This window comes from Manis javanica, chromosome 12, assembly GCF_040802235.1.
Source record: "Manis javanica isolate MJ-LG chromosome 12, MJ_LKY, whole genome shotgun sequence".
In the NCBI taxonomy this organism is placed as follows: Eukaryota; Metazoa; Chordata; class Mammalia; order Pholidota; family Manidae; genus Manis; species Manis javanica.
In genome coordinates, this window is record NC_133167.1 from 7,938,661 (window position 1) to 7,959,729 (window position 21,069).

General features: G+C 43.8%; 1 protein-coding gene and 1 long non-coding RNA gene across 3 annotated transcripts in view; one reads left to right on the top strand and one right to left on the bottom strand.

Moving 5' to 3' along the window:
• The window catches only part of GPR55 (G protein-coupled receptor 55), a 52,147-nt gene continuing 31,078 nt past the window's right edge, over nucleotides 1-21,069 (top strand). The window contains exon 1 of one of the 2 annotated variants that reach the window (XM_017660818.2): nucleotides 1-118. In XM_017660818.2, coding sequence (XP_017516307.1) covers nucleotides 91-118 — 28 coding nt within the window. In that variant the 5' untranslated portion in view covers nucleotides 1-90. The remainder of the gene's footprint in view (nucleotides 119-21,069) is intronic. The other variant, XM_073217997.1, reaches the window with a different exon arrangement.
• LOC108397453 (uncharacterized) lies at nucleotides 11-20,971 on the bottom strand. The gene is made up of 4 exons (XR_005055751.2): nucleotides 20,634-20,971; nucleotides 2,225-2,605; nucleotides 548-1,591; nucleotides 11-86 (listed from the first exon to the last, which is right to left on the bottom strand). It is a non-coding gene; the product is annotated as an uncharacterized lncRNA (long non-coding RNA).

Genomic DNA, 21,069 nt, shown 5'->3' on the forward strand with positions numbered 1-21,069 from the left:
GCAATTCTGAGTCAGGATGGTGCTGGAAAGGAACAGAGAGCCTCCCAGCAGAGCCCGAAGTCCTCTTACAAACGGTTGCAGCTGTCCTAGATGAGAAGAAAGGAGAAGCTCTGGCATGGTAGGTGAACCCCCCCAGCCCCTTCAGCACATACACAGGGCACAGGTCCCTCTCAGGCCTCGGGGGTGATGGGAGACTGCTTCTCCACCAGTGTGCTGTTCGCTGGGTGTGTTTTCCACTCTTTAAACTTTGCCAACAGGTGCTGGGTTCAGAGTGCCTGCAAGTGGCATGGGTTTTCCAGCTGCTGAACAGGGGCAAGGAGGTTCAAGGAACATGAAATGTAGACCCTTCCTTCTTTTAGGAAGATTTAAAAGAAGGGTTAGTCTGGTGTAATTTAGGGAGCTGTTCTAAACTCCGTGTAGGTGGCAGACTGCCTTGGGCCAGGCAGCAAGTTCTATCACAACCTTCTCTGTCCACCCTGCCAGGGGCCCCCCACCCCAACATTTTATTTTGAAATTGTCAAACTATGGAAAATGGACACCTCCTTACCTTCCCTTGGATTCTCCAACTGCTCACATGTTGCCCGATTTGCTTTCTCTTCCTCTCTCATCTGTGTATTTTACATACTTTATTTTGCTCAAGGTTTGAAAGCAAGTTGCTGACATCTTGATGCTTTGCTTCTAAATATCTCATCATCTCCTAATAAGGATATTCTCCCACAAAACCACAAAGTTGTTTTCGTAACCATCTGTACTCAAATCTCTACAATTGTCCCCAAATGTCTTTTATAGCTGGATTTTTTTTTATCCTATCCAGGATCCAATCAGAATTCATGGATGATATTTGGTTATGTCTCTTGAGTCATTCTTAATTTAAAAGTCTCTCCCCTCTTTGTTTTTGTTATTGCTATTCGTTTTTATGACATTGGCATTTTTGAAGAGTCCAGGCCAGGTGTCCTGTAGGAGTCCCACATGCTGGATTAATCTGGTTGTTTATTCTGTTGATTAGATTCAGGTTTAATGTTTTTGGCAAGAGTACAATCTAGGGGACATTGTGTGCTTCTTAACTGTCATTTCAGGGGACAAACAATGTCAGGTTGTGTACTTTTGGTGATGTTGAGTTTGATCACCAAGCCTCTCTCCATTTTCTCCTTTGTAATTAGTAGGTGATGTGTGGAATGGTCACATGGGCACAGGATCAACTGAATATCCAGTTCTCCCAACAGTTTGAGCAATCATTGATGAGGCTTGCCTGAATGAAGCACTACCATGGGGGTTGCAAAGGGGTGGGTTTTCATCCTTTTATTCCTTTCTCATTTGTCACATTTTTTTTGCTGTTCACATTGTCCCTCACTGTGCAGTAGGAGCACCCTTGGCCAGCTCCTGAATCCTGTCTACACCATCACGTGTATCTTTGCATACTTTCTGCTTTCTGGCACAAGACATTCCAGGCTCAAGTTGTACATTTTCAGGCCCAGACCACAGATTGACCATGCTTTCAGGAGTCCTGGTTCCCTCAAGTGAGTGATATGTAGAAAACAAGAACTTAGAGCTAGAGGTGCTTATTGCTGCAGGGGTGTCCTTGCCTCTATGCCTGACCAAGAACAGAACCAGGAAATACATTAAAAAAAAAATTAGTTCAAACGGTTATTTCCACCTCAAATTTAACATTATAGGGTTTTTCTTGAACTTCTTTATCTTATTACTAGAATCTTTTTACTCTTAACAGTAAAGTATGTATTTGCTTACTACTATATTATTCATAAAAGAGTTTCAGAATTACAAGACCAATATTATTACTAACACTGCCCCTACTAAGGACAGTATAGGACAGTGTAAGTTTTTTTTGTTCTTAGATCAGATTTGTTAGGGATGTACAATCAGGGTACCTGAATTAATTCCTTGCTCTGTGAGGTTATGTTGTCTGATATATAGTCAGTTTGTCTTGCCCCGGTTTGCATTCTATAGAAGGGTTTGCTTTATCCCATCCTTTCAAAGTTATATTTCATTTTTTAATACATAAAACATTTATGTGATTCAACATTACAATGATATAAAAAGGTATATCAGAGAAGCCTTGCCACCTTTGTTCCTTCTACACTGTTCCCTCCTACCTCCATGGTTAATGTTTCATAAGTTTATTTCATGAAAATAACACATGTATTCTCATTTTTCTTCTTTCTTATATAAAAGAGAGTATGATGTATTTCCTTCTTTTTCATATTACCTGCAACTCTGTTGCTGATGTAAACAGACCTCTGGTGCTCACTTTAACTTCTTCCTGTTTTAGAATGTTCCATCTTCACGTGGAGTCCATTCACTGTTGACCTTTGTTTAATCAATTGATGCTGAGATTTTGGGAGGACTCTATGATACCCCTCAATGCCAGGGCATTGGAAAGCCCTGCATCCTTCTGGGGCTAGCATGACCTCCAGATTCTGTGGGTGATGAGAAAGCAGTAGGACAAAGGTCCAACTCAGGGGCAAAGGTCATGCTGCAGGCTGACCTCTCCTGTGGGGCCTTCAGCCCTCAGGCATCTCTTGGGATGTGCATGGCTTTGGAGATGGATTTTGGAAAAGGGGCTTCGACATGGGAGGATCATGAAATGCTGCAAGGAGAGAGGGAGTTTCTGTGACAAACACTTGCCTTAGTCAAAGTACACACTTCAAAAAAAAAATTGAGGTAAGATTAACATAACATAAAATTCAACACTCTAGCCATTTTAAAGTGTACACTTCGTGGCTTTCAGTATATTAACAATGTTGTAAAACCACATTTTTAGCACCTCAAAAGGAAGTATACCCATTAGGCAGTCGCTCCCCATCTCCCCTCCCTCTTAGCCTGGGGCAATCACTAATCTGCTTTCTGTCTCTATGGATTTGCCTATTTGGACATTTCATAGGAATGGAATCATACAATATGTGCCTTCTGTGTCTGGCTTCTTTCACTTAGCATGTTTCCACGGTTCTTCTCTGTTGCAGATGTATCCTTATTTCATTCTTATGACTAAATATGCCATTGTTGGAATATATGACAGCCCGTTTATCCATTTATCAAGGGATGAACAGCTGGGTTCCTTCTACATGTTGCCGCTTGTGAAGGGTGCTGCTATGAAAGTTCTCATCCAAGTCTTTATTTGACTTTATTTGTTTTCCATTCTTTTGGGTATATATCCCAGAATGGAATTGCTGGGCCATATGGTCACTGTGTTTGGCTTTGAGGAACCACCAAAATGTTTTCCATGACAGCTGCACCATTTTACATTCTCATCAGCAACATATGGGGGTTTCAATTTCTCCACATCCTCGCCAATACTTGGTATTTTCTGTGTTTTTGAGTATAGCCATCCTAGTGAGTGTGAAGTGGTCAAGGTATACACTTTTTTGACACAAGTTTGAGATGTTGCATTATGTGCTGTAATGTTGCCCTTTGGCTTCATGAGGCTACTTAAAGCATCCACTTTCCTGTAAATAAGATTAGTCTTCGTTACCTTTACATTATGTTGGTGACCCCAGGGATTCATGGCTATAGGAGGGCAATCCTGGTATATATTATGCATGATTTAGCTGAATGTATGCAAAAAACCTCAAAGAAGCCAACTTTTTACAGCATATAGCCACACTCACAATGTACTATGGGAAAAACAGAGGTGATATTATTAACTTGGGTAGGGGTGTGAAATACTTAATGAGACGGGCGACCTTTAGCACTCTTTTTAAAAATCTACAATGATTATGTGTGATCAAGGTAACCTGGCCGAGGCCTGCAGCATCCAGGCATCCTGACAAAACCACATGAATGGGGAGAGCAGCCCTTCTCACGACCAGCTCTCCCCGCTCCCCACCACAGGGGAATTTTTCATCCAGGCATCTGACTGTATTGCTCAGGGCCTTAGTGACAAGGAGGCCAGGCCCTGGGGGTGGCATACCCCAGTGAGTCAGAGCCTGAGCCCTGGGAGGGTGAGAATTACCACTTCCTGTATATGAAAAATATGCAGAGGAATGTTGGTTCCCACCATGGCCAAGAATTAAATCAAGTTCTTTCTATACTGCAGCTTTAAGTCCCCTACAAACTCCTAGAAAATCCAAGGTACTGCCCGAGGAGTTTTACGTGGGGGAGGTCCGAGGTAGTTTTCCTTTTGGCTGGTCAATGATTTTAAGTAGGGTTATTTTTCAGGGTTAGCAGCTAAGCAGATGTCAGCAACATTCACTCAGTAATCTAGATTCTTATCTCATGTTATCCTCATGCCAAGGAACATTTCACTGAAGTTTGGGAGTGGGGCAATTCCACCTCGTGGATCAAGAAAGGCTGGACAGATGAGGGGACATTTGTGGGGGATGTACCTTAAAGGATGGATGGGATTGAGATGGAAGAGGCGGGGGGAGGACGGGGAGAAAGGCAAGAAGGTAAAGGTGGGCCCCATATTCACGTACTGATGACTGTGCCTGGGAACCAAAGGTGAAGGTCTTGGAATAGAATGGACTTCTGAGATAAAACCATAAATCTGAAATGTATCTGAAAATTATGGTGGCAAATTTATTGTAAAGGCTTAGTGGCCAAAATTTAAAAGTTTGAGGCTATGAAACAGCAATCATTATTTCTTAGCACTGTTGAATGTGAGATTTCTCCCACAGTTTCTCTACCGGATAGTTGCCAGAGTAAAAAGACCCTTCTTTTCAACTGAGCTAAGAGCAGGAGATCTGGGACCACCCGGGCTACTTAGGACAGTCACATTTACCCCTGGTGTCTGCGTGTAGTTATTAAAACCATCTACTTTCACAACCCAAAGCTTCCCAATTTGGTCAGTTAATTATAATGTTACTGTATCATGGATTTTTATTATTAGTTATGTTAGAAATTGTGGAAAAATATACAAAACAAAATTTAACATTTTAACCATTTTTAAGTGTATAGTTTGATGGCATCAAATACATTCTCACTGTGTGCAACCATCACCACCATACATCTTCAGAACTTTTTTCATATTGTAAAACTGAAACTTTGTGCTCATTAAATATTAACTCTCCATTCCTCCCTCCTCCAGCTCCTGACAACCACAATTTGGCTTTCTGTCGATGAACTGACTACTCTATCTACCTCATAATTGTAATCATACAGTATGTATCTTTTCGTGACTGTTTTATTTCACTTAGCAGAGTGTTTTCAAGATTCATCCACACTGTAGCATGTGTCAGTTTCCTCCCTTTTAAAGGCCTTATATTTCATTATACATGTGTGTGTGTGTATGTACCTTCTCCATTTATCCGAAGATGGACACTTTATCTTATTGCTTCCGTCTTTTGGCTATTGTGAATAATGCTGCTATAAACATGGGTGTACGAATATCTGTTGTGTCTCTGCTTTCAGTTCTTTTCAGTTCCAGAAGTGGAATTGCTGGATCATGGTAATTTTATCTCTAATTTTTTGTGTAACTGCCATAGTGTTTCCAATAGCAGCTGCTCCATTTTACATTCCCACCAGCAGTACAAAAGGGTTCCAATTTTTCCATATCCTCACTTATACTTGTTATTTTCTTTTTGAAAAAAAAATATATAATAGCCATCCTAAAGGGTATGAAGTGGTACCTCAGTGTGGTTTTGGTTGCATTTTCCTAATGATATTGAGCATCTTTTCATGTGCTTCTTGACTATTTGTATATCTTCTTTCAAGAAATGTCTGTTTGCCTATTAGGTTGTTTATTTCTGCTTGTTTGTTTTTTGAGTTTTAGGAGTTTTCTATATATTCTGGATATTAATCCTTATCAAGTATTTCATGGATTTTGTTTTACATAATTTAAAAAATTTTCTTTCTTGTAAAATTTTGAGATATCCACAACCTGGGCTATTACTTGAATAACTCATAGTCTAAATGTATACTTGAATTGTGTAACTAAAAATTAGATAGCCATCTTAAGGGCTATTTCATGTTACAAATGCAAATAGATCAAACAATTTTACAATGATTAGAATTGTGACAAAATCTGATCACTATTATTCTGTTTAATATTTTCATTTAAATCTTGACATGATGTATTGTACTATAAAGGATATCTTGTTTTTCTTAAAGTTAGCTAACTAATACATTCTCTTCTACCCATCAGTCTCCTTCCTGATTTATCTATTGGGAAGCTCTTAATAATTAGTTCGGTACATAAAATAAATGTCATTCACATTCATCATTAATTCTTGCAGCATTTTACTCTGGAAATTGTTATCATTTTTCCTTAAATGTTTGGTAGATAGAATTCACCAGTGAGAGCACTTGACTGCGATGTTTTCATTTTTTGAAAGGTTATTAATTATTGATTCAATTTCTTTGAATAGACTTATTCAGAATTTCTATTTCTCCTTGTATGAGGAAAAATACTTTTGGAAGAGTGTGCCTCTTAAAGAATTGGTCCATTTCATCTAAATGATCAAATCTGTGAGCACAGAATTGCTCATAATATTCCTGTATTATCCATCTCATGTCCATGCAATCAGTAGTGATTGCCTCTCTTTCTTTTCTGATATTAGTGATTTGCATCTTCTCTATTTGGTTAGGCTGGCTAGAGGTTTATCAATTTTATTGATTTTTTTTTCAAACAGCAAGCTTTTGGCTTTGTTGATAGTTTTCTATTAATTTCATTGATTTCTGCTCCAATTTTTGTTTTTTCTCTTTTCTGCTTGGTTTGAATTTATATGCTCTTCTTTTTCTAGTTTCTTCAGGTGGAAGCTTAGATCACTCACTTTAGGTCTTTTTTCTTTTATAATATGTGCATTAAATGCTGTAAATTTCCCTCCAAGTGCTGCTTTTGCTGCATCCCACAAACTTTGGTAAGTTTTATTTTCAATTTCATTTAAAATATTTCCAAACAATTTTGTCTTTTCATACATCTTTTACCCATATGTCACTTAGAAATACATTGTTTAATTTCTAAGTAGTTTGGTTTTACAGCTATCTTTCTGTTATTGGTTTCTAGTTTAATTCCACTGTGGCCTGACAGCATAATTTATATGATTTCTATCCATTTCAGCTTCTTTAGATCTGTTCTATGGCCCAGAATGTGGTCTATCTTTGTGAATTTGAGATGGATGTGTATTTCTGTGGTTGTTAGGTGAGGTATTCCACAAATGCCAGTTAGATCCAGTTGATCGATAGTGCTGTTCAGTTCAATAATACCCTAACTGGTTTTGTTTATGTTTGTATCCCTATGGGCCCTCTCCCCTTCTTAAGAGGCCATCAGTTATTGGTGTTAGGGTCCACCCTAATCCAGTACGACCTCATGTTAATGCACCTAATTACATGGGCAAAGACCCTATTTCCAAGTAAGGTCACATTCTGAGGTTCCAGGTGAACATGCATGTTGGAGAGACATTCTTTTATCTACTGCACTTACCACCACATCAACAGACTGCAGTATAGTCAAAGTAGATTACAGCCCAGAGAGCTGTGAGACACAGGCTCTCTTTAAGATGGAGTGCTTGGGGACACCCAAAAACAACAGTGGAGAAATAAAATAAAATCAGGAATCTAGAGGAAACTGAAGTCTCTGGCACTGACAGCAACATCAAATATTAAATGTAGCCTAGATCCCAGTCAAAGTAACAAAAAAGCTTCACACTAAAGGCCTGGTTTAGCTCAGGTCCTAGTAGCACATACATCATATCCAGCTTTCAACAAAAAGTTACAAGGCATGATGAAAAGGCAATAGAACACCCAGTGGAAGAGACAAAGCAAACATCAGAACCAGACGCAGCTATGACACGTATTTTGAAATTATCAGATAGGGAATTTAAAATAACTGTGATTAATATGTTAAGAGCTCCTAATGGAAAGAGTAGACAGCATTGCAAGAACAAATGGGTAAAGAAAGCAGAGACAGGAAGGCTGGAGGGACGTTGCCCTTCCCCCAGAACAGATAAGGCTCTGGTAAAGCAGTTTCCCTAGACGGCAGGCCTTTGTTAAAGAGAACAGAATGCTCTGAGTTTTCAAAATGGTTACATTTCCCCTGAGCTTATTTAAAAATGGTTACGTTTATCAGTTTACTTTTACCATTGCTCCAGGCAAGGGGATTTTCTTCCTACCTTCCCAGTGAGAACCTGGTGCGGCTCCTGGAGGTAAACCCCAGGAAAGTGTGGGGCCTTCACACCGGGACTCCCAGAGTTTTTCACTCTCCAGCTAGTCCACACTCAGCCTCCAAAAATTCATCAAACCATTTCAGTGTTCCTCCCAGTGGTCGGCTCCAATGGCGGCTTTTGTTCCCGGTAAGTCATGATTCTCTGTGTTCCCCTACCTCTCCAGATTTCAGGGTGGTGGTTTGCCCTATGACCTCAATTCTCTAATGAAGCTAAGAAAAGTGGATTTTCAGTTTGTTCAGCTTTTTTCTTACGAGGATGTAAGTAGCTGACCTCCAAGCTCTTTACACTGAAGATCTGCTTTACGGTGGCTTTTTGTTATTCAGAATTATACGTGATTTTACACTGTGATTCAATCTCCCTGCTGACTGTTTTTTCCATTCCCCCCACCCTCTGCTGAAGACGGTAGGGAAACAGACAGAGGGTAACAAAAACAAGAAACATAGGAAAGTTACAAAAGCCTGGAGTCTTATAAAATATCTCAGAGTAATGACTTTTTGGTCTGTGATTCTGACTTCCTTTCTAGAAATGTCTGGGAGTCTCAGTAACCTCTCCTGTATCTGTCCTTCGCCAATGATGGGCAACCCTCTCATTCTGTTGCTGAGCATTTGTTACCCTGTCCCTCTCAAAAATTATGTCTCATGCATTTCCTGCTGTTACTTTGTAGACACGAAGTCCAAAGCACAGTCTTCTCTGTCCTTGATAGCTGCCAGACTCTTGCACAGAGCAAGTCTGTGAATAGGACTCTGGGAAAATGGAACATTCGTTGAATTGGATTCTTTCTTCCAGTAGGTTTGGGGTAGAACGAATCATTATATATATATATATATATATATATATATATATATATATATATATCTCACTAAAATGCCACTTACTAGTACATAAACCCAGGTATGTGCCCATGTGCAAAACCTATGCGCCTGTCTCTAATTAAGACAGACAACCCTTAGGAAGAGCTTTTCTGAGTCTGACAACTAGAAACTTGCTCAAACCATCGATGCATATTTGCTGTAGAAAACTTGGAGGATACAAATAAGTCATGAGGAAAATGAAAATGATCCATAATCCCATTGTCACTATTTTGGTCCAATTCCTCTGGCCTTTTAACTATGCATTGCTAATACTCAGGGGTGAGGATCAAGAGTTCTCTAGGAATCAACGGAAGTCGAGGATTGCTACTGCCTGGATTGTTATACATGTGTACAAGAAGTGCCAACACAATGTTTAGGAATGTGACTGGTCGGGAACACAGCCTTTGCAGTCAAACGTACCTGGGTTCAAATCCCAGGTCTGTCGTTTACAGATGACCCTGGGCAAGCTGCTTCTCTGCATTTCAGTGTCCTCATTTGCAAAATGAAACCAATACCACCTACACCCTAGGATGGTTGGGAGTACTTAGAGATCCAATGTACATAGAACACTTAATGCGGTGCTGGGAACAGAGCGCACGTAAGTGGAGCAGTTGGACAGAAAGGAGTGTGAGAAGGAAGTTGTGCTTGCCGTCGCACTCCCGGTGGAAGATTGCCGGCTGTTTTAAATGTGACTTGACAGTTAAAATCCCAGATTTCAACAGTCTTTACAGAAGAATGTCAGCTAACACATAAAGCAGTAATGGTAGAATTGGAAAATCATTTTGTAAAGACTTGCACAGTAACTGATTCAGTCAATATCATCAACAGATGCTAAAGCCATCAGAGAAGTGGGGAGGCATCGTCAGGTACATGATGTTCACACAGTATCAAAGCATCGCTTTGCAGATTATGTATTGATTACAGTGGAGAGATCTGTCAGACATAACCTTAACTAAATGATCAAAATTAGATTTCTAAATAATGGGACAAACTAACATTCTGTGCCTTCTCATATGATGTATTAGGAAGCACACACCATCACTAAGTAGTATTCTTGCCAAAAATTGTTCTTTTGAATTATTTCATGAGTAAGCAATTAGGCAAATAGAGACTGGGGATTAGTCCATAAGACTCTTAAAAAAAAATGTCAATGTCATCAAAGAAAAAAATGTGGGAACAGCTGTAGATGAAAATATATTAAATAATGTATGAACTTGGATTGGATACAGGATAATAATTTGTTTAGAAAGGTTATAAAGAACAGATAATTGGGGAGATTTGAATAAGCACTGTCTATTAGATAATATTATTGCACCCAAGTTAAATTTTTTGCGTGTGATGATGGTATTGGGGTTATATAACAGAATATCCCTTTTCTTTTAGTAGAAGCAGGTTGAACTATTTAGGGGTGACAGTGACCTTATTGGCAACATTTTGTTTTTCAGTAAAAAGTGTATGTCTACATGTACATGTATGTGTGTATATATGAAATTGGTGAGGGGTAAATGGGTGTTTGTCTTTCAAATTTTTTGCAAGTTTGATGTCGAAAAAAATTAGAAGTTAGAAATAAAACCCAGCTTTCAGATTAATGCTAGGACAAGACCTCTCACTGGCCTAGGCATTGGGACTTCCTCTTAAGGAAAATTAGCCTCTGGGTTAAAGACACGGGCATAATCTTTTCTGGCTGCATTTTCCCATATGTCTCCTTTGTGGACATCTGGTCTACCAAGGGTAAGTGTGCTCATTCTCTACTCTTAAATTATGTTTGGTTTTGCTTTACAGTTCTAAGAAAATTTCCATTGAACTGATGGTTATAGGCCCCTGAGTAGTGGTTTACTAATGTGCTACTAAATTTAGACACTGGTGCTGTCTTGAACAGGCTTAAGAGAAAGTGCAGTGAGAAAAAGCCTGTGTTTAGGTTGTAAAAATTTCACAGTTATGTGAGGAGAACTGGAGTCTGTGTGAAAGCCACTTTCTGTCCTGAGTATATCTCATCCACTGTCACCCAAGGAATCAGACCTGTTGTCACATCAAGGAAACATAGTAGGAAGTCAAGGTCTTTTGACTGGGTGAGCCCTGAGGAAATAACACATATTCATTAGACAATATTGGTGTAGGGTGGTTTGTATTCTTTTACATAATTTCCATAGTAGACTATGAATTATTCTTTGCTACTCAAAGCAGATGGAGATTATCATTTTGCCCGAAGAATGAATGAGATGGATGACAGCACTTGTTGATGGAGAAAATTACTGCCACATAGTAAAATGGTTAAGAACAATGGGGGGCGTATAAAAGAGGAATCTGTCCCTAACTGCCATTAAATCAAGGGATGGCACATCCGGTGTTCTTTTCACCTGACAATTCCAAGTTTGATGAGGCTGCGTAGGGAGCTATGTTAAGAAGGATTCCTGACTCAGGGAGAAAGGGTGCAGTTACTGATTAGTGGTGTCCTGGTTTTTTGAGAGTATAATGGCGTGCATGCCGGATTTGCCATCTTTGAATTCCCAGAACCAAATTAGATGCTTGAAGAACACTAAAGTTTTCAAAAAAGCATTTATGTAAGTAATTATGATAACAATAGCTAATATTTATTAAGTACCTACAATGGGCCAGAGACAATACTCGAAGTGCTCTGTATGTATTAACTCATTTCATCTTCACAACGATTTGATAAGATAAATACTATCATCTGCATGTTATAAACAAGGAACTGAATTCATCTTCAGGTCTTTACTCACCTTCTCAGCGTGGCCTTTTCTGGCTATTGTATTTCATATTTCAACCCTGATCCTGCCACTTCCAATTCCCCTTCTCTGCTTTAATTTTCTCCTCGGTGCCTGGCACCACCTGACCTTGGATATATTAGCTATGTGTCTGTTGTCTGTCTCTTTCCACTAGAATGTAAGCTTCTGAGGGCAGGGATTTTTGTTTGTTTTGTTTACTGCTATTTCTCTAGCAACTTTCCTAAGTCACTGCTTGGCACTTGACTGGTGCTTAATAAATACTTATGGAATGAAAGGAGGTTTAGAGGAGTAAAATGCCTCATTTCAAAGGTCAGCCAGCTGCTTAGTGGTGAAAGGTGAGCGGGTGGGGAAGGATCTCACCGTTCTTTCTGTTGGGATGTTGAAAAGGCTGCCAAATATGATACTGATGTCCAGGAGCTCCAGAGAATGTGAAGGTTATAGATTCTGAGTGTACAGTGTAAGGGGACAGCTGGTCTTCAAGCTAAAGAGGCTTCTAAAGTGACACCATAAGTGCAACTTGGGTATGAGGCGCTGTGTCACCTACACTCATCAGGCTTCTGTTGAAGGAGATGACGTGGGTAATGAGGCCTCTGGGGATGGAGGCAAAGGAACCTCCCAGAGGGGTACCCAGAGTCATTTTGGGGCCCAGGCTGGTCATCGTCACACACCTATCTCCAAGGATTTTTTTTTGTCTCAAGAAGAGATAAGTTGGGAGGAGGAGTTGTCAGGGCACAGAACTACTGGGCGGCTTCTGCCAGTGACAAGAAATAAAGGCAAATAACGTTTTTCTGAAAACTAAGCTTTAAAACCAACAGATAATAGGCCATGAGAGGGCTAAGCTGAGCCCCCCTCAGGAGACAGGATGGCTCCCAGGCCAGGGCAAGGGCTTGGTTGTTGCCATGGAAACACTGAGAAAGGACTGTCATGGATGGACATTGGCACTGCCATGTACACTCTGTCAGGGGGTGGGCCAAGGGGCACCAGGCCCCAGGACACGTGCAGCCTACCTGGGGCTACTAGGGGCAGCTATCGTGGATGTGATTGTGTCATCCTGTTACTAAAGGCTTAGGGAGAACAGGAGAGCATTCCAACACAGAACGCTCGAGGCAGTCCCCAGGTTTTCAGGGTCCCGGCACCCACGGGGCTCCCCCACACTTCCCCCTCTCTATAGGCCCTGGCCTCCTGCTTGCTGGAGGACTTGCCTTTGAATATGTCATCTCCCCCTGAAGTCCAGTGAAATCCCTTTACTCTTCTCTGGGCACAAATCCCTTCTTACACTCGCTTTTCAGGATCCAAGTTGAATCTGGCGCAAAGTGGAGCTGATAGATGTTTATGTCCCTCTAGGTCAAAGACCAGGCTATTTTGAGGCTCTTAAGGCATGCTGCCAAATCGCCTTCTAGAAACTGAGCAAGCATGTCCTTCTCTGTAGACTTCTGCCAGCCAGCACCAAGAATGGCCGTTTAATAAATCTCTGCCAATTTGATATGAAAAAAATCTCATTTTCATTTTCAGTTGACTGATTACATGAGATGTGTTTTTAAAGTACACATTAGCTCTTTTGAACGGAATGAGTAATAATGAAAAGCCTATTTCACATGTCATTAAGTCTATTTAGGTACAGGGGAAAAAATTTCGATTCATATGAAGAAGGCTAGGTGGTATTATCAGTGCCGCTTTTGCTCTGAGAGTTTTGGCCAGGGGGAGGGGGAGGGAGAAAAGCCAGGAAGAGAGGGTGGGAAAAGCAGAAGAAATAAAGATGGGGAGGAAAGATAACAAGGAAGAAGTGAAGATTAGCTTTGCATCTTGTCCTAGATGCCTTGCCTGAGACACAGGCTGGAAGGTGATGGTCAGAACAAGCCACACGCAGCTGGCCCTGCACCCTGCACCCTGCCACGTTGGGTCCCGGCCTCCAGTTCTCCAACTATGGGACTTCAGGGCTCCTCTACACTATTAAAAATTATTAAGGACTCCCTCCCCAAAACTTTTATTTATGTAGTTATCTCTCAGTATTTACTATGTTATAAATTAAAACAAAGTCTTAAGATATTTACATACATAACATTTGTATGAAAAACAATTACATTTTCCAAAACAAAAAAAAATTTAGTAAGAAGAGAGGCATTATTTTTACAGTTTCACAAATCTGTCTGATGTCTGGCTTGATAAAAGATGGTTGGCCTTTCATTTCTACTTCTGCATTCAATCTGCTGTGATACCACATATCATGGACCTCTGAAAAACCCTAGTGTATACTCGTGATAGGAAAAGAGCAGAAATGGTTAATATCTTAATATTATTATAAAAATACTTTTGACTTTGTGGATTCCCCAAAAATGTCCCTGGGACTCCTCAGGGGTGCCTGAACCACACTTTGAGAATCACTGATCCAGACAGGGGAATTGATACAAACCCCCTCTCCATTCCCCAGGAAGAGATATCTAATAATATGTATCAAGGGCCATGCAAACAATGCCCTTTGATACAGTGAATCCTCCTTTAGGCGGCATATTTTAAAACAGTAATTCCCAAAGAAGGAAAAACTGCCTAAATGATATACAAATGGGTAGTTGTTAAATAAATACCGGTACATACACTTAATATATTGTGGTTTTAAATTATAATTATGAAGGTTATGTACTAGGGTGGAATGACTATATATATATATATAGCCCTAATGAAAAAAAGCAAATTATAAAATGGACTCTATGTGCTCACCAGTCTCGGGAAACTTTGGCTGCTGGAGGTAAATCCTTGAAGGGAGCAAGGGAGAGGTGGGCTGTTTGATACATTGAGCATGGGCTTATGGGAGAACGTTTTCTGTTTTTGTCCATGTTTATTTGGATGTTTGCTGATTTTCTTTTTCCCCGACAAGAAACAAAACTAAGGGTTCTCTAAACTGTCCTGTTCTCCTGGCTCAGAGTGGTCAGGTAGAAGCAGAGAGCAGAGTCAGCTAGGGTCCCTGAGCAGGGAAAGAAGGGGGGCAAGGAGGGGAAGCTTGTCAGGTGGGGGTGGTGCTTCAGCTCATTCTGTGATGCCCTTTCAGTGGTGACAGGAGAAACCTCTGGCTAAGCAGCTGTGATCAAAGGCTTCCAGGGAGACGACAGAAGACCAGGTAAAGGGGGCAGTGCTTCACTTCACAAAGGGAAGGAAGATGCCGGTGAGGGCAATGGCAGGGCCTGAGACATCTTGAGAGAACCAAGAGCGAGGGCCACCCCCTGTCTAATGGGGCTGGGTGAGGGCAGCCAGAAGGCAGCCAGTGGTTCCTGGTTCTTGGCCCACAGGGCGTGTGGACTATAGGGCCCATTGGGAGTTTAGTGGACAGCAAAGCTGCCTGGCACTTGCTGCCCAGACAGGACCAGGGTCAGCTCTGTATTTTAGGAAGCCCTCACTGGGAGTCATGGGCAGGCTTTGTTAGACTTGGTGAGAGAACTAGTTGAAGTTGAACACAGCAGGATTTAAAAGGCAGCACTTCGAACTGTATTATAAAGCTATAGTGACTAAAACAGTATGATTGGCATTAAAAACAGACACATAGATCAATGGAACAAAGTAGAGGCCCTAGAAATAAACCTGTGAATATATGGTCAATTAATTTACACCAAAAGAGCCAATATTATACAATGGGGAAAGGACAGTTGTTCAATAAATGGTGCTGGGAAAACTGGACAGCCACATGCAAATCAATGACACTCAACCACTCTGTCATACCATACACAAAAATGAACCCAAAATGGATTAAAGATTTGTACATAAGACCTGAAACCATAAAACTCCTAGAAGAAAACATAGATGATAAGCTCCTTGACTAGGTCTTGGTGATGATTCTTTGAATCTGACACCAAAAGCAAAAGCTGCAAAAGCAAAAATAAATAAGTAGGACTATATCAAACTAAAAGGCTTCTGCAAAGGAAACCATCAACAAAATGAAAAGGCAACCTACTGAATGGGAGAAAATACTTGCAAAACATATATCTGATAAAGGACTAATATCCAAAATATATAAAGACCTCATTCAGCTCAATAGCAAAAAACCAAACAACCCAATTAAAATGGGCAGAGGATCTGATTAGATATGTCCCCAGAGAAGACATACAGACAGCCAACAGGTACATGAAAAGATGCTCGACATCACTAGTCATCAGGGAAGTGCAAGTCAGACCACAATGGGATGTCACACCCACCTGTTAGAATGGCTAGTATTGAAAAGACAAGAAATAACAAGTGTTGGTGAGGATGTGGAGAAAAGGGAACTCTAGTGAACTGTTTGCAGGAATGTAAATTGGTACAACCACTATGGAAAACATGGAGGTTCCTCAAAAAATTAAAAATGGATCCACCATATGACCCAGAAATTCCACTTCTATTTATCCAAAGAAAAGAAAAACACTAATTCAAAAAGATATATGCACTCCTAAGTTCACTGTAGCATTATTTACAATAGCCAAGATATGGTAACAGCCTGTGTTCATCAATGGATGAATGGATAAAGATGTGGTATATATACACAATGATACAATGGAATATTACTCAGCCATAGAAAAGAATGAATCTTGCCATTTGTGTCAACATGGATTGACCTCAAGGGCATTATGCTAAGTGAAATAAGTAAAACACAGGAAGACAAACACCCTATGATCTCTCTTATATATGGAATCTAAAAAAAAACAACAACAAACAAAAAACCAAGCTCAAAACTCAGAGAAAAGATTAATGGTTACCAGAGGCAGGGGGTGAGGGTCGGGGGAAACGGTGAACTGTTTTTTTTAAAACGCTTTTTTGGTTTACATAATTGAAGGAGGAAAATGTTTTTTTCTCTTAAATAGAGTATTGGAAAGGAGGGAAAGGAAAATTATATTACTTGATGTTGTCATGGTTGCAAATAGTACAGTGAACTGAAAAAAAAATTAGCACTGAATCAAGTCTAACAATAAATAGACTCAGTATTAGTAGGAAAAGCGTAAGGAGAGTGGGATGGATTCTGTTTCCCGCTGAGTTGAAAACAGAACAACATCCCCAGTGACAGTTTGCAGCTTAGGCTCAGTCTGCATGATTGCACACGTGCTCTTTGTGTTCTTGTCCACTCTGGGGAGTGGTTGGCTGGCTTACGTCCAAGGGGCAGCTGACTGAGGCTCAGGGTGGGCTGCTTCGGTACCTATCATGATTTCCATCTCGGTCTTGTCTGCATTGTTGCTTCCTATCACTGGTGTCAATGCTCTCACTTTCCCACTTCACATCTAGAGTCATAAAACAACACGGACTAACCTCAGTGAGGTAGTCCCATGACCAGCAAAACTATGGCAATACAGACCAAAAGAGGCAGATGCCCGAAGAGCTCATAGTTCAGTGTTGATTTGACAGCTAATGGATCTCTCTGGATTGGAGGTGTGAAAGGGGTGGGTGTGTTGGTCTGTTTGTGGCCAAGGCGATGGGGCCATTGGGAAGTTGAGTACACCGAAGTCACCATGGGAAAGTTGATAACAGGTTAGAGGTCAGCCAAGGGTAAGCATGAACCTGTGATAATCTTACTTTTGGGGTTCACTAAAATATGTGACTAGGATGTTCTGCTCTCCAGTTTGGGATCATGTCTCAAAGAACTCCAGTGAAACCTAAACCACATTGAGTTCCCACCCACCATGGCCCTAATAGGCCCAGGAGGTCCCCAAGGGGCTAGACCTGCTTGCTTCTGACTCTGTCAGAGCAGAAACCTGTTTCCCGTTGCAGCCCAGTCCAGTGGTGGCTTGCAGGGGGGCCTCACCGTGCCCATGGAACACCCTGCGCAGCTGCCACATCAGCTCCCGCCCACCTTCTGTGGATTGCTTCCCCACCGCCAGCCCCACTGACTTCATGACAGCTCAGCCTAACATTACAGGGTGCATCTCTTCTGTTAAGGACACTTTGATGCACCCACCATGCCACCATCACGCTAACAAAATTAAACATCATTTTTTTGTATTACTTGTCACTCCATCCATACTCAGACCATCTCAATAGTCTTAAAAGTGTCTTTACAGCTGGTTTGTTCGAATCAGGTCAGGACCCAAATGAGGGCACATGTTGCATTCTAGAACAGTCTCCCTTGTCTTTTCTTTATGTCACTGGTTTGTTGAGGAAACTGAATCACTTGGGAGTACATTCTCAAGGCCCGGTGAAAAGTTGAAATCCTCTCCCCACTGACCCTTGAAGTGCACTCTACACAGAACGCAGCTGCCTCCCAGAACTCACTCTTTCAGTCTCTCTCACTTTCGCAAATCCCAACCACCCAGTCCCCCTTCCCCAGTTTAGGCAGTAGGGCTTCCATCTCCCCAAGCTCCTGCCACTGTCTCTGTCACAGATTCCCTGAGTCTCTCTGTCCTCCTTTGTCTGTGACCCAGGGCCTGGGCCAGCAGGTGCACGTTCCCCGCTGAGAGGCTGGGGGAGGGGAGAGGGCTGGCTCCTGTCTCCCGGAGGAGGGTACAGGCATCTTATCTCCTCGGTATCTGCCTCCTCGACCAGGCACGCCTGTGGTTGGAGCAGCACCTCGGCTCCTCGCTGCCTCCGTAGGGCCCAGCACAGGGCTGCCACTTGCAGGGCATCAGGGCCTCCTGAGCACAGGCAGTGGGCGGCCTTTAGCTCTGGGACCACCCCCCCCCACCTGCGCCCGAGAGGTCATGATGAGCAAGCCCAGGGTCATGTGTGACGGGGCATTCAGTCATATCCTTTCCTCTCCTGATGGCCGTCTCCACCTCTGGCTGAGACACGCGCCCGCCTGACCTGAGCGTGGAGTCACCCTCAGGGGCGTTCCCACGCCCACTCTCGTTCTCACTCTGAACCCTCACTCTCGTGCCACACCATAGTCATCTCCGCTGTGGACTAACCGCAGTGGTTGCTGGAAGCCAAGTCCCCCCATTCCCCTCTGTAAGCTTGCTTCCTTTCACCTCTAAACTTGCGGGTACAGCACCCAGGGTCCAAGCCTTCCCTCTGATGAGGCGGGTCACACCCCAGGTCATAACCTCAGGTGTAATGGGCTCTAGCTTCTTCATTTGTTCCAGGACTTGATTACTGTTTGGAGGACCCTTAGTCTTGCTTAAGTCAGGGTTCTTCTCTTTCCCCAGGATTGCAGAAGGGTGGGGAGGGTGGGGCTCAGCATCCAGGACCCAGGGGCTTCCTGGATCTGTACTTGACATCGGGAAAAGCCCTGCCCTGACAGCCTGGGCCAGCGGCTCCCACTGGCTGCACTAACCACCTAATTCCTCCCTGCCCGCCTCCTCCCCCGGCCCTGGCTCAGGGATCGTTGTGTGGCCCCTGATGTAGAGCCCCCAGTGCTGACTGGAGGGGGCGCCTGATGGCTCCCCACCATCCTTAGGTGCACGGGGGTCAGGCAGGCGCTGCCTTGCCAAGCTGGGCCACTGCGGGTGCTGGGAGGCTGGACCCGCTGCCCCTGTGTCCACCAGGGCAGGGGGAGCAGTGCCTCTGCCATCGTGGCTTTGGGACCCCACATCCTGCCTGGGGCCCAGTTGCACTTTCCCCGAGGGCTCTGCTCCCTCACTGTGGAGCAGGCATTGGGCCTCTCTCAACAGCCAAGGGAGACTTTTAATGAGGCAGGTGAGGATGGGAGGGGGTGGGGGCTGCTAGGAGCTGGTGGAGTGGGAAGCATGGTGGCCCCAGGGCCTGAAGCATTGCTGCAACAGGCTCAGAGACCAAGGAGATGGGGGAGGGCATGATGGGATCTGACAGGGATGGCCTGATGGCAGTCGGGTATCTTGGGCATTTGCTAGAAAACGAGCATATAGAGGAAAGGACGTGAGGGTCGGCAGGATTCGAGAGGTGAGTCCCCCGGGACCCCAGAAACAGTTTCCTGGTCTTGGGTGTCAAGCTTTGTTGTTAATCATTCAGCCCCGTGGTGAGGATATTGACTCTCCCCTTCCCACGTCAGGTTTGTCCCAGTCCCGTGTCCAGACTTAGGTGACTTCCAGGACTGTCCTGGGAAGTGTCCCTGGGGCCATTCCTGGGGTCCAGATAGCACAGGGATGACCAATGCTGTGTGAGAGATGAATGGCAGGAGCTGTCTCCCAGAGAGGCTTCTGGCCTGTCAGCAGGGCCCTTCCTCCTGGGCCTGGGGGCAGTGGCCTTGGGCACCAACGCCTGCCTCGCCCGCCCGTGACCCCGGGGGGACTCTGAGACTCTTGCTTCCTGGCAAACACTCCGTTGTTGTCTCTGTTTGCCTTGGCCCTGCTGGACCAGGGATGTCCAGAGACAAACTGTTCCAGAAAATTCCTGAGCCCAGACATTTCCCAGACACCCAAGCTCAGGGACTGGCTGAGCCTCCTGACCCTTCCCATGAAGGAACTGCTGGGAGAGGGAGGGTGTGCCTGGGCAGGAGGTGCCAGTCTGGAGCACCAATCAACCATGCTCCCAGGCAGTGACGGGGCAGGAAGCCAGGGTCCCCAGACGCTGACCGGGGTCTCATATGGGCTGGTTCAGGTTGTAGAGCGGCCCTGCCCCGGGACAAACACACCTGGTTGCAGCCTGAGCACCGCCGCAGGTCATCTCCGCCCGGACCTCGGTTCCCTCATCTCTGCGGTGGGCACAGGGGTGCAGCAGGCGGGGCTTCTGGTTCTCTCTCCCTGGAATTCCCTGCCTGTGAGGTCACGGGACGTATGCAGAACTCAGAATCCCCTCCCGGCTCTTACTCCGTTCCTTGGCTGGAGGAAGAGAGCGCAGCCTTGCTCTTACCCTGACCCCTGGCCCACTCCCTGCCCCCCTCTCCCTTCTCTTCCCCCTTCCCCTCTACCCTTACTCAGGTGCCCCCACTCGGCCCCCCACCTGGAACTCCCTCCCGCTCTCCCACCTGTCGTGCCTGAGGGGTTCAGCCCCGGGCAAGTTCACTGTGGATTCAAATGACAACAAAATGTTCCTGTGGTGAAAGGGTTTATACTCACATTTATTCTCATGGTGGTAAATGGAGCAGTAGGATCACGTCTGTATCCAGCAGTCTCCAGGCGCATAATCCACCTCTGTCTCTGCCTCCTCCCAGAGCAGGGCAGAGCTTTTTATATAGTGACTCAGTCAGTAATAGCTCATTGCCAGCGGGTGTGGGGGCCTTTGCCTCGCAGTAGGCCAGTTACATCATCAAGTAATTAATGGTCAGGTGAGGATCCCGGCCATGGGAACTTTATTTTCCACCCACCTCACCCAGCCACGTTCCCGTCTCTCGCCAGCTGTCCCCTTCTCACTTTGGAGCCCATAAAGCCTGCTGCCTGCACAGACACCCTGGCGTCCCCTGCTCTGCCAGCCCCCCTTCCCCTCCCTCCCTCCCCCCTGACTGCCTGGCCTCCCTCTCTGTCCTCCACTCTTCCTTTGCCTGGGGCCTCCGTT